The 12,567-nt window shown below is 47.5% G+C and overlaps 1 protein-coding gene across 1 annotated transcript in view; it reads left to right on the forward strand.

Moving 5' to 3' along the window:
* The first annotated feature begins 676 nt into the window (after positions 1-676).
* Positions 677-12,567, forward strand: part of ARHGAP22 (Rho GTPase activating protein 22) — a 168,669-nt gene continuing 156,778 nt past the window's right edge. Inside the window, exon 1 of the mRNA XM_068982219.1 lies at positions 677-765. Coding sequence (XP_068838320.1) covers positions 714-765 — 52 coding nt within the window. The 5' untranslated portion in view covers positions 677-713. The remainder of the gene's footprint in view (positions 766-12,567) is intronic.

A 12,567-nucleotide genomic window follows, 5' to 3' on the forward strand; every position in this document is an offset into this window, starting at 1 on the left:
ACGTAAACGTCACTTGGCTGTTTTCTAATCAGGCTTTTTCTTTGTCATTTTCCACAGCTATGAAACATGCGATGCTGCTGCTGAATTTCCAGACTTAGAATGAGCACCAGTGTGCCAGGGCGAGGGTCTGCCGCGGGTGCCACTGGGGCTTTGTTCCCCATCTGGGTGTGGGGTCCATGTCCTTCGTCTGCCCACTAACAGGACTGCTGTGCACACGAGGTGAGGGTTTGGGAATCACAGTTCACGCTTGCGGGTTACTGTTTGTAGCTGTTTCTGAAGCTCTCTGGAAAACACATCTCCTTTTAAATCGAGGGCAGCCAATTGGAAAGATTAGACATATCTGATGTGTGTGGAGGGCTTTGCCATTTTATACCCACCATCTTATTGACCCTCCATTCGCTCTGAGGTGTGGTTCATCTTTGTTCCCATTTTGCAGATTTGAGGAACTGATACCCAGTGGTCTGTGACTTGCCCAAGGCCATTCCACAATCCCTAGGATACTTGCATTTAAAGGACTAATTCCTCATAGAGAAGCTTCTTGTTTGAAATCCAAGAAAGCAGGAGATAAAGGGCATTCTAAATATATTTCTTTTCTATAGATGCTGATCTCCTATTACTGGAAAACAGGAATTAGCCTGTCTGCTTGAGGATGTGGTTGGTTCTTTATAAAAAGGATATACAAGAAAACTTGCACACAGACTGCCAGCTTCGTTATGTTGCCGACAGCTTCCAGCAAAAGAAGAACATTTGCAGGCAGATATTTCGGTAAGAAGTTGATTTTATTCTATGTGGAGTATGACTACCTTTGTCCTTAGCTTCTTGCTTGGGGGATGGGGTCCCTTGAGGCCACCCAAAGGAGCTATCTCGGCCTTACAAGCTGACAGAAAGCACCTAGGGGTGTCTGTGGTCAGGCCCGGGCACTGACTGGTGGCTTAGCCCTGACCCCTGAACTCAGGAGTGGGTTCACGTCTGCCTGAAAAATAGAGCCTTCAACGTGACCAGGGCTGTCAGGGGCCCTGGCTCCAGCAGCTCAGCGCTCTGATGACAGTCAGATTCTGTGAGAATCTCTGCCCACAAGCCACAGGTGCAAAAAGTCATCATAGGGAAGGCTGTGCATCCTGAGGCTGCCCTGTATCTTGCTTGGAAGCAGTCAAGCCCAGCAGTTCATTCAGAAACAGCAAGGACGGTTCAGTAGTCTTCAATAGGCTGTCCCAGGGATAACTGAGACAAAGTGGGGCGACCGCTGGGCGGGCATACAAGCGCTGGCTGGGTTGAGAGTCGTGCCTGGCTGGCTGAGGGCTTGTGCGGCGACATCGCATGTTCTCTGGGCCTCGGTGCCCTCAGGCGACGATCGAAATCCCAGACGCTAGGCAGAGAGGCACAGTCAATGGCACGCAACCTGGCTCTATGTCAGAATCTTGCCGGAGTTCTTAAAAATCCCCAGGCATTTGTTGGGGGGTGGGGGGCGGGGGGGGGGTTGGCGGCGCTTTGCATAGTACAGAGTGGAAATCTTAGTTCCCCACCCAGGGACTGAACTCATGTCCCCTGCAGTGGACGTGCAGCACCCCAGGGAAGTCCCTCCCCAGGCATGCTTGAATGCTGGAGACCAGGCTTCACTGGTGTGGGGCGGGTTGTGGGCATCAGCAGCTGCCAGGTAAACTTAGCGTACAGCCAGGCCTCCAGGAGGAGCCGGAGAGGCCCCAGATCACACGGCGGCCTTCGCTGCGGTCTGCACAGGGGTCCACAGGGATGCGGAATCGAGCCCTGTGTTCACAGAGCCAGGTCCCCAGGATCTCACGGGGCTGGACACATGCTGCAGGTGCTTGTCACATGTTTAACTCCTCTGGAGCTTCCTTGGGGAGCAGCTGAGATCAGCCTTGACCTCTGTTCCAGCCTAATGCATTGGGTCGGGGGTAGGGGGGTGCTGTAAAATCTCCAGGTATTTTTCTCTCAGATGGGTTTATGGGATCATTCCTCTCACCCTGGTACTTTCTAGAGGACACTACTGGGGGACTTGAGCTTGCTTTTAACTGAAATTTTTGAAGACTGAGGCAAACACAAACTTACCACAAACTTACTTTTTTGAAAGGTTCCAGCTGTCAGATTTACATGCTGTGGCGAATGTCACTGCCTTCAGAGGATGCTGACTCTTTGAGAAAAGGGCAAATGAGCTCTTGCACAAGATACCTAAATTTAAAGAATTTAATTTTTTCTTGTGATGAACTTCATTTAAAATTAACCATTTTAAAGTGAATAATTAATTCAGTGGCAATTTCCAGATGTCCCACAACCATCATCTCTCTCTAGTTCCAAAACATTTTCATAACCCCCCCTGCCCCACCCAGAAAAACCCAGCCACATGAAAGAGCTGCTTCCCACCTTCCCCAGCCCTGGCAACCACGAGTCTGCTTTCTCTCTTTGTGGAATTACCTAGTCTGGATATTTCTTATCAATGGAATCATACAGTGTGTGTCCTTTCATGTCTGGCTTCTTTGACTTGGTGTAATGCTTTTGAGGTTTACCCATATTATAGCACGCATCAGAACTTTATTCCTTTAGATTGAATTAATTTCTAAAGTGTTATCTGACCACAGCTTGTCAGCTTCGTATAAAAGGGGCAGCAATGCTATTCTCAGGAAGGCTTTGGAAAGGACAGGAGAGTCGTGCAACACGGGGGACACATTCCCGCCCCCCCCCATCCCTGGTCTTTCTAAGTCAGCCCTGTCCCTTCTCCCTCTCCCTGTTCATCTCTGTCTGTCTGCCTGTCTTTCTCTGACCCTCCTTTTTCTCTCTCTCACCTGGATACATTCTAGAGGAAATTGTTGGGGAACTTGAGCTTGCTTTTAACTGAAGTTTTCAGAAAATTAGGGCAAACAGAAGATTCTTCGGGGTTAAATTGGGCTGCTATACTTCACTTGATCGTTTTGCCCATAATTATGTCAAGTTGTGGACCTGCCGTGCAGCAGGAAGCCAGAGGCTGGCTTCTACACAAGTCTTGGCCTTTCACCTGGGGGACCCTGTGCTAAAACTCTCACCCAGGCATGGGCATCACCCTTAAATCTACCTCTTGTGACCTATCCCTGTGCCGCGGTCTTGCTTGGTCAGACCAGCTGCAGTCTCTTCGCTTCCAGTGTCCCAAATATCTGCTCACTGAGCTGCCTGGTTCTCTCTCAAGGACTGGTGACTTCTTTCAGCTGACCCTCCATGAATAGCCACTGGGCATCTGAATCACAGTGGGAAGCAAGATGATGGCCTCTGCTCATACCAGGCCAGAGAGTCCACAGTGAAGAAGGCAGGCCTGAATCTAGCCATTCCTACAGGTCCCCACTTCCCAGGCCCGCAGTCTGACCTTCAGGACCAAGGCCAGGGGGCAGCTTGGAATGGGCGTCCTCCGTCACGCCCCTTCCCCAGGCCTTTCCCACTCTGTGGCTTTGCAGACTTGTCCTTCCCCTGGCGCATACCATTACGCCTCCCTGCAGTGATACAGGGTTTGGAGGAGACCACAAGAACCCAGGTGGGAAGGCAAGACTATGTCCTGGGAGAAGAGGACACTCAGAGAGAGGGGAGCTGAAGTGCTAGGAAGGGGGGTGCTGGGCAATGCAAGGGGAAAGGTGGCTTGATGTCAGTTTGAGAAACTTGGGCTCTTTCTCATGGGAGGTAGGGAGCTATTGAAAGTTGTAAGCAGGACTGATCGGAATTGTTTACAGGAAGAATGACATGGCAGCTGGGCATGAATTCAGCTCTCAGCTGGGTTCTTGCAAAGGTCCCCTCACTGGTCTTCCTGAGTCTACCCATGGCCTGTCCGTCTCTTCTCAACATTACAAATGGAAGAAGGCATTTAAACCCAATCAGATTAGATCTGTCGTTCACTCAACACACCCCAGTGAATTTCCATGTCGCACTTCCGCCTGGCCCAGCGTTACTGACCGCATCCTCTCCTACGTAGCCCATTTGCCTGGCACCAGCAACACCAGCCTCCTTGCTATTCCTCCAACATACCAGCTCTTTGCTGTGCTCTCGCATCTCTCTGGAGCACCCTTCCTCCTCAGATATCCACATGACTCGCAAACTCACGTCTCAGATTTTTACCCAAATATCACCTTCTCTAGAGGCTTTCACTGACTGCATGCCTGTGTCACGGTGGGGTAGGTTACACCGTAACTGGGTCACAGGTCGTCTGCCCATCACAGTAACTCAAAGGCCCAGGCTAATGGGACAGCCTTTATCTCAAGTGGTGCTGGTGGCCAGACCAGATGGCAGAGAGAGACATCGAACTCTAGAAGGGTCTCACGTCCGCAATGAAATCCTCAGTCTGAAAGTCGCACAGGGCGCCCTCCACTCATAACTCCCCGCTCCGGCTAACCACAAGGGGCCCAGGAAGCACAGTCCAGCTGCACGTGTGGAAGGGAGCACTGGAAATATTTGGCAAACCACACACCAGTGGCTGCACAAGCGGAATCCCCCCCTGACCTTCCTACCCATCTTCTCTTTGCTCTTCTTCGTAGCATCTGTTATTATCTCATAGATTTCTGTGTGTCCACAGTTCATGGGCATGTAGGTTACACAGCATAAAATTCATTCATTCTAAGTGTACAATTAAATACTTTTTGGTAAATTTATAGGGCTATACACCTATCACCATAATCCAGTTCTTAGACATTTCTATGGCACAGAACAATTCCCTCCTGACTGTTTGCAGTTAATCCCACTCCCGGCCCCCAGCCTGGGAAACCATTGATCTGCTTTCTGTCTCTATAAACTTGCCTTTTCTGTGCATTTTATGAAAAGGGAATACTTTGCGGTCTTCTGCATTAGGCTTCTTTCCTTTAGCATCAGGGTTCTGAGGTCCATTCACGTTCTTCTGTGGATCAGCAGTTGTTCCCTTTTAGCTGAAAATACTCCATTGTATGGATGTGTATATTTTTATCTGTTCACCAGTTGATTTATTATTTTAGGGCATATCCTGAAGGATGTTCCATATGTATATGAAAATAATGTACATACCACTGTCATTGTGAGGAGTGTCCTGCATGTATATCAGTTTGGTCAAATTGGTTAATAGTGTTGTCCAAGCCTTCCAGATCATTGCTGATATTCCATCCAATTGCTCTGTCGTTCACTGAGATGAGAATGAATGGCGTTGTTGACATTATGACTATCAGTGTAGGGAATTCGCCAACTCTTACTATTCAACTGTCTGCTCTCATTTTTTTGCTTCCTGTATTTTGAGGCTGTTTTGCTAAGTCTGTGTATGTTATTAATTGTTACGGTTTCCTGATGTATTCAACTTTTATCATTATAAAACGCTCCTCTTTGTTGTAATGTTTCATTTCGTAAAGTCTGTTTTATTTTATATTATTGCTGGCTCCAGCTATCTCATGGTTCCTGTTGCACAGCATATCTTTTTCCATCCTTTTCCTTTCAACCAGTTTGTATCACTGAATCTACAGTGTATCTCTTACAGAGAGCGTATAATTGGATCTTGCTATTTCATGAAGACAACCTTTGCCCTTTAAATGGGGGAGTTTAGACCACTCGCATTTAATGCAATCACTGATATACTCGAGTTTACATTTTCCATCTTGTGACTTGTTTCCTGTTTATCCCCTCTATTTCTGTTCCTCTGCTCCTCGCTTATAATCTTCTTGGTGTTAGACTTTTCTAGTATCTACTTTACTTTTTATCGATCTTTTTTGCTATATTTTTGTGCCATTTTCTTAGTGTTTGCTCTAAGGATTGCAATATGCATTTTATCTTAATCTACTTCAGATTAATATTTAATTCCAATAAAATATAAAAACTTTGCTCCAAGATAGTTCTGTTTCCTCTCTCCTGTATTACCTCTATGTATTATAAGCCCCAAAGACACTCTTATAATTATTGCCCTATACACACTTGTCTTTAAAAGATGCTAAGAGAAGAAATGAGAAGAATGTACCTATAGAGCCTTTCATATTAATTCACGTATTTATGGTCTCCTGCGTGCTTCACCTCTTCCTCTGGATTCTGGTTACGACCTGCTGTTACTTCCCTTCAGGCTGAAGAATTCCTCTAGTGTTTCTTATAAGGCAGGTCTGCCAGCAGGGAATTCTGTTAGTGATTGTTTATCTGGGAATGTCTTAATTGTGCCTTGGTTTCTGTAGGATAGCTATTGGGATATAAACTTCTAGTTGGCGGCTTTTATTTTTCAGCCCTTTGAATACGGCCTTCTACTTCCAGCCTCTTGTTTCTGATGAGAAGTCAGCTGTTAATCATGTTGATGTCCCCCTCCCTGTCATGAGTCATTTTTCTCTTGCTGCTTTCAAGGTTTTTTCTTTATCTTTCAGCATTGAATTCTAAAGTATTGAACTATATATCGCTTTGTATTTAAAACCTGCTTGGGATTTCTAAAGTTGGTTACATGTGAAAACTGATATTTTTTCATCACATTTGGCAAGTTTTCAGCCACTATTCTTTTTAAATGATTCTTCTATTTCCCTCTTGTGTCTGCCTCTAGAACTTGCATTGCACAGACACTGGCATGTTTGCTGGGACTTGACAGGTTTCTGCATGTCTGCTCTTTCTCCTGTCTGTGTTTCTCTACATTCTCCAGACAGCTCTGCAGTTCTGTCCTAATGTTCTCGTATTCTTCCTTCCTTCAGATCTGTTGAGCCCGTTTAGTGAATTTTTCATTTCGGTTATTGGACTTTCAACTCAAGAATTTTCATTTGTTTTTTTAATGTATTTTCTATCTCATTGAGATTCCCAATATGCTGATTCATTGTTATTTTAGTTCTTTAAACATGTTTCCTTTAGTTCTTTAAATGTATTTACATAGATATTTTTTGAAGTATTTCTATTCTGAATACAAAAATCTGGGAATATTCAGAGAGTTTCTGTTGCTTCTTTCCTAAGTATGGGTCACACTTCCCTTTTCCTTTGTACATCTCATAACTTTTTAATTAAAAACTGAGCATTTGGTAATCTATTGTAGGAACTCAGAATGATAATTTATTCACCTGAACATTGTTGTTGTTGAATTGTTTGGTAACTTGCCTAGGATAAGTCTGTTAAATCTGTCTCCGCCCACAATATGTACTCACTAATATCTCTGGTTTTATTTGTGTTTTATTCTCCCTTTTATTTTTAAACTTGGCTTCCTAGAAGGGTCACCCCTGTTTCTGTGTAATTCAGTAGTCAGCCAATGATTAGACAGATACTGTGCAAACACTAAGCCAGCAGAGCTCCCATCCTCTGCTAACAGATATGCAGGAGGCAGGGAGATGCTGTCAGAGTTCAGACTGCTTTCAAGTCTTCACGTTTGCCCTGGACTCGTCACGTGACCTCTGCACATGCCCACAGTCTTGGGGTTGGCAGGAGGATATGGGTGCCCTAAGCCCTCTCTGGTCGCAGCTGTGCACACATGCAGCCTAATGGCCGCAGCAATGACTGCAAACCCAGGCACAGTCTTAGCTCTCCCCGTTCCCTTGCTGCCAAGATCATCTATCCCACTGACAGTGCCTCTGGGTGTGGGCATCGCCCACGGCTCAAAATTGGATGAGCTGCTTTTGGCTTCATCAGCAGAGTTGCTGGTCCCCATGGTGTGTCCCACCCTGGCAGAAACTCTGTAGAGGACTGAGCTGGGGAAAGTGGGATAGAAGCACCCCTCGGTAAGAACTCCACAGGCTCTCACTGTTCTTATCTAAAGTAGAGCAGTCTTCCAAGCATAAGTGATTTTCAGATTGCTGCATTCCTTCGGTCAGTTTCAGAGTATGGAAATGCTTCTTTTGTCAGTTTTGTCCAGACTCACAGTTGCATTTGGAGAAGAGGATTTGCTGACCTCATCCTTCAGACATAGTTGGAAGCCCCGCCTCTGCTTACTTATTTCATCTCTGGTCTGTCTCCCCTCTCCCATCAAGTTACAGGCTCTATTGCCGCTACCCCTCTGGTTACTATTCAAGCACACTTAGAGTAGGGAGGGAAAGTAAGGTTAATATTAGAGCTGTTTTCACGGTGCCTAGAATGATGTCTGACACAGTATATGCTTAGTAACTGTTGAATGAATGAGCACATAGCAGGGAGAGAAGATGAATGGAGGTCAGGTGGCCTGCTTGAGGATCCAAGTCAGTAACTATGAAAGGGACAGTGGGCTCAAGAGATGATGGAGAAAAAAGACGGACAAGAAAAGTGCTAGACGGGGATGGCATTGTGGACGTCTATGCAGCTGGTTTTGGTGTTGCAAAATACTTCTGCAGAATTCCAGCCCTTCGTCACAGAGCTAAACACATACGTGGCCCAGGAGTCAGAGCAACTAAGAGGAAGGTGGGACGATGGCAGGTCCAGCTGCTGCTTCCTCCCAATGAGGTGAGCCAGCTTATCAGCAACAGTGCCCATGGGCTACAGAATGGCTGATGCTTCCTTTTCAGCCTCTCACATCCCCCAGGAATCTCCCTGAAGCCCAGCCTGTAGGAAACATACAAGAAAGGGAACCCTGGAACATGTCGCTCAGTCTTGCCAGGTTGCATTAGAAAGCCATCATGGGTTCTTATTCTCTGGTTTTGAATATGGGAAGCCAATGAAAGGTGTGAAGCCATGCTAAGATTCTAGCAGGATGACCCTGGGAAGGGAAGTGATGAGCAGGGGAGAAGAGGCTAAGGCAGGGAGACATTTCAACAGTTCTGGGAGGGGCTGACGAGATGCTGGGCCAACAGTGACGGTGGTGACCAAACAGCCTAAGAAGGTGAGCTGCACGGAGCTGGGGGTCTGGCTCCTGTGAAAGCTGGGGGGCAGGGGCGGGGGGAGGAAGGAGCAAAGCCAAGGCCTAGCCTTCTGGCTTGGGCATCTGGGAGGGAGGAGGCGCCACTCTTAGGAGGGGACAGAAGAAGGAACAAGTATGGGGAGGGCTGCTTGGTGCCACGCCTGACTGGCCCTTCTAGCATTCTCTGTCCCTTACTGTCCCATCTCATCATGTATGCATCCGTCCATCAGGTGTGCCCTGTGGGCTGCTCTGGACAATGCCTCTGAGTGAGGGGAGACACCTTCCCCCCAGCTTCATGCAGGCAGTGACCCATGGTACCTGCCCTGCACCCAGCACCATGCACACCGCACTCGGGCCTCTCTATCCACAGGCAACTGGACAGCATTCAACCAAAGGTCTGGTTGGCTTCTGAAGTGATCAGCTTCCTGGAGACTGATCTGGTAGGGATGGTGGCACTGTGTACACAGAGGGCAGCTTCTCTGACTGCCCCCCCACCCACTCTGGCCCTTCATGCCAGAGGAACTCTCAGAATTAAGCTAAAGCTCCAGTCACCCTGATGCTGTGACCACATCTGTCTGCCCCAAGGACTTGGGCGCAGGTGGTTTATTTGGAAGGTGATGCCAGGAAGCAGGAATGAGGGGATGGGGGTGAGACACGGAATGAGGGAGGGCCTGTCTGAAGGACATTATCAAGGTCGTGCCATCAGCAACGGACCAACTTTTGCAGGAACCCTAAGAAGAGTGTGGAATGCCTCTCACTCCCAGTGAGGAGGAAGGGCCATTGTGATTAGTGTGCTCAAGCTCCAGAACAAGGGGTGGCAGCCTGGGCAGCTAAAACAACAGCAGCTGATTTTCTCATGATTCTGGAGGATTAAAGTCTGCGATCAAGGCTTCGGCAGGTCCGGTTTCTTCCGAGGCCTCTCTCCTTGGCTGTTAGATGGCCACCTCCTCCCGTGTTTTCACATGGCCTTTCTCTGTGCACATTCGTGTCCTGATCTCTTCTGAGCACTCTAGTGATGGTTGGAATAGGACCCCTGTTAATGACTCATTTGTAACTCAGTCACCCCTTTAAAGACCTCATGTCCAAGAACAGTCACACTCTGAGGTGCTGCAGGTCAGGACTTCAGCATATACATGTGGGGTGGGGGTCACAGTTCAGCCCATGACAGCAGAGAAGAACCCTCTTGCTTTCCTGGGCTCTGAGCTGAGGCATCTGTGCCCCAGGAACAGGGAGGCTGAGGAGAGGCTGGGCAGAGCCCTCAGCCAGTATCTAGAGGGAAATTGCCAGACACTCTGCCTCTGGGAGCCAAGTGGAAGCCCACGCTTAACACCGCCAGCAACAGAACCAAACAGAGGCTGAGTCAGGGGCTTCCTTAGGGAAGCAGCTTCTTACACTGATTTCTGTTCCTGCACATTTGGGAGAAATGACTCGACCCTGAGAGTGATTGCGAAATGGCAAACCGCACGGGGGCTCAGGGCTCTCTTGCACTCCCCTGGGTCTTGTTTACCACTGCCCCAGCTCTGTGGGGGTGGAACAGCTCTCCCTGTTGGCCAGATAAGGAAGCTGAGATTCAGGAAATCTGGTGACTCCCAAGAGCACACCGCTACTGTGCAGGAGAGGCAGGGCTCAGCCCGGATCCGAGCTGGCCCCGCTGCCACTCACGTGAACCTGAGCCTCTGCACACTTTGCCACAGCCATCGGGTCCCCTGCCCGCATCTGCAGCGTGTGTCCATCAGCTTTCCAAAGTTTGACTGGGTTAGTGGTGCAGATGGACTTCTCTCAGCATGTTTAATGGTTGGCATGTAAGACGGCCAGCCAGTTGCCATAGCAGCATCCTGGTGGCCTGAGTAGAAGGCGAAGATTAATATGGAGACAGAGATGCTCATAGCATTGACTTTCTCTGATACCTTCCCTAAATACCAGCTAAGAGTCTGTGCATCTCAAAGACCAGCTCAGCCTAGTGTTCAGCTGGTTAAGTGTTTTCATTCTTTTTTGATGACTCGGTAATATTCCAGTGTGTGTGTGTGTGTGTGTGTGTGTGTGTGTGTGTGTGTGTGCACGCACGCCACGTCTTTTTTATCCATTCATGTGTCATCCGTTCAAATGCCATCTGTTGGTGGACATTTAGGTTGCTTCCATGACTGGCTATGGTAAATAGTACATTAAAATGAATACAACATTGTAAATCACTATACTTAAAATAGCATTTTGTTCCCCTTCTCTGCCTTCCAACAAAAGAAACCATTTCTCTCCTCTCCCCAGACAGCTTCTTACCCCTCCTCTTCTTAGCCCTGTGTCATGATCCAGTCCTTGTTAACTGTCCAGTGAATGGAGAAAGTCAACCCTCCCACCCTGACACTGGCATCATTTTGCCAGTTCTGCAAAGACAAGTATAGTCTTTAAAGAAAGCCAGAAAGCCAGACCTAGGTGTAAAATCTTGGTTGCACCAACTACTTGCTCCATGATCTTACTCCAATGATATAATCTCTCCACTTGGGTTCCTCACTATAAAGGGGAGAGGATGATGGGCCACTAATCTAATGGGAGGGGCTAAAGCAAGCTGTTCTCTGAAATCTCTCATGTGGATCACAGGCCTCTGGGAGGGGAATCAGGATTATCTAGGGATGGGGAGGTGGGGGATGCCGAAAAAGTTGTTTAAAAAAGAATAGTCCTTGTGCAGCAGCTATTAAAATGTGAAGACCCAGGTTTCTGGTTTTACCTTTGATATGTAGAAAGCTTAGACATAACCACTCCCACCCTTACAGCAAGGAGGAAACTGAATGAACTTGAAATCAGTGACTCCTTCTCCCCATCAGATAACTGAAGTCACAGAGCAAACCACTGCCCAAGTCTAGAGTCACAGGGGAGTTCAGAAAATAACAGCCATGATATGGCCGCAATCTGGGGATTACCAGTTACATAATTTAAAGTAACTATGATTAGTATGTTAAGGGTGCTAATACAAGAGGTAGTCACCATGCAAGAACAGATGACTAATCTAAGCAGAGAGATAGAAATTCTAAGAAAGAATACAAAAGAAACTCTGTAAATAAAAATGACTGCAACAGAAATGAAGAATGCTTTTGATGGGCTCACCAGTAGAGTGGACACCGCTAAGGAAATAATTAGTGGATTTGAAAATTTGTCAATAGAAAATTCAAACTGAATGCAAAGGAAAAAAAGAATTAAAAATGCGGACAGAATATCCAAGATTGGTGAAATAATTTCAAAATGGGATAATTTCAAGATGAGGGCCATCTAGTATTATACACCCTGGCAGGCGGGGTCGAGACACCAGCTTAACCCCTGGTAGCCGGTGATGTGGTACCCGTAACATACCACCTCTGAGCCTCACTTTCCTCTTAAGACAGGATTGGCAAGCGGCCTTTGGTTGGTGTTGTGTGTGAACAGTGGTGATGGGGCCAGGTACCAGGCGGGTGGTCAGAAAAGAGTAACTGCTGGAATAATAGTGATGGTAACAACGATCGTAAGGGAAATGTTGCCCCCAGGCAGGGGGTGCTCCTTGCCATGGCAGGGCCTCTTCTAAGGCTGTATGCATACAGGGCTGAGAAGGCAGGCCCATCCTCAGCAGAAGTGCCTGGTCAGACACCTTGACACCTGATTCATATGCCCACTGCAAAGAAGAGAATAGACCCCATGTTAGCTGCCATGGTGCCATCTCTGGCCATCGTCCACCTTTCTCTGAGCTCCAGAGTTCTGTGTCCAAGCCTTGGGGCTGATTCTCCAGACAACTCACAGTGCAGTACAAGAACATCAAGTCTGGACAGTGCCTTTCTCAAAAGACAAAGGTGGCCCTTCTTCCAGGCTGA

Source organism: Capricornis sumatraensis, chromosome 10, assembly GCF_032405125.1.
Source record: "Capricornis sumatraensis isolate serow.1 chromosome 10, serow.2, whole genome shotgun sequence".
Lineage (NCBI taxonomy): Eukaryota > Metazoa > Chordata > Mammalia > Artiodactyla > Bovidae > Capricornis > Capricornis sumatraensis.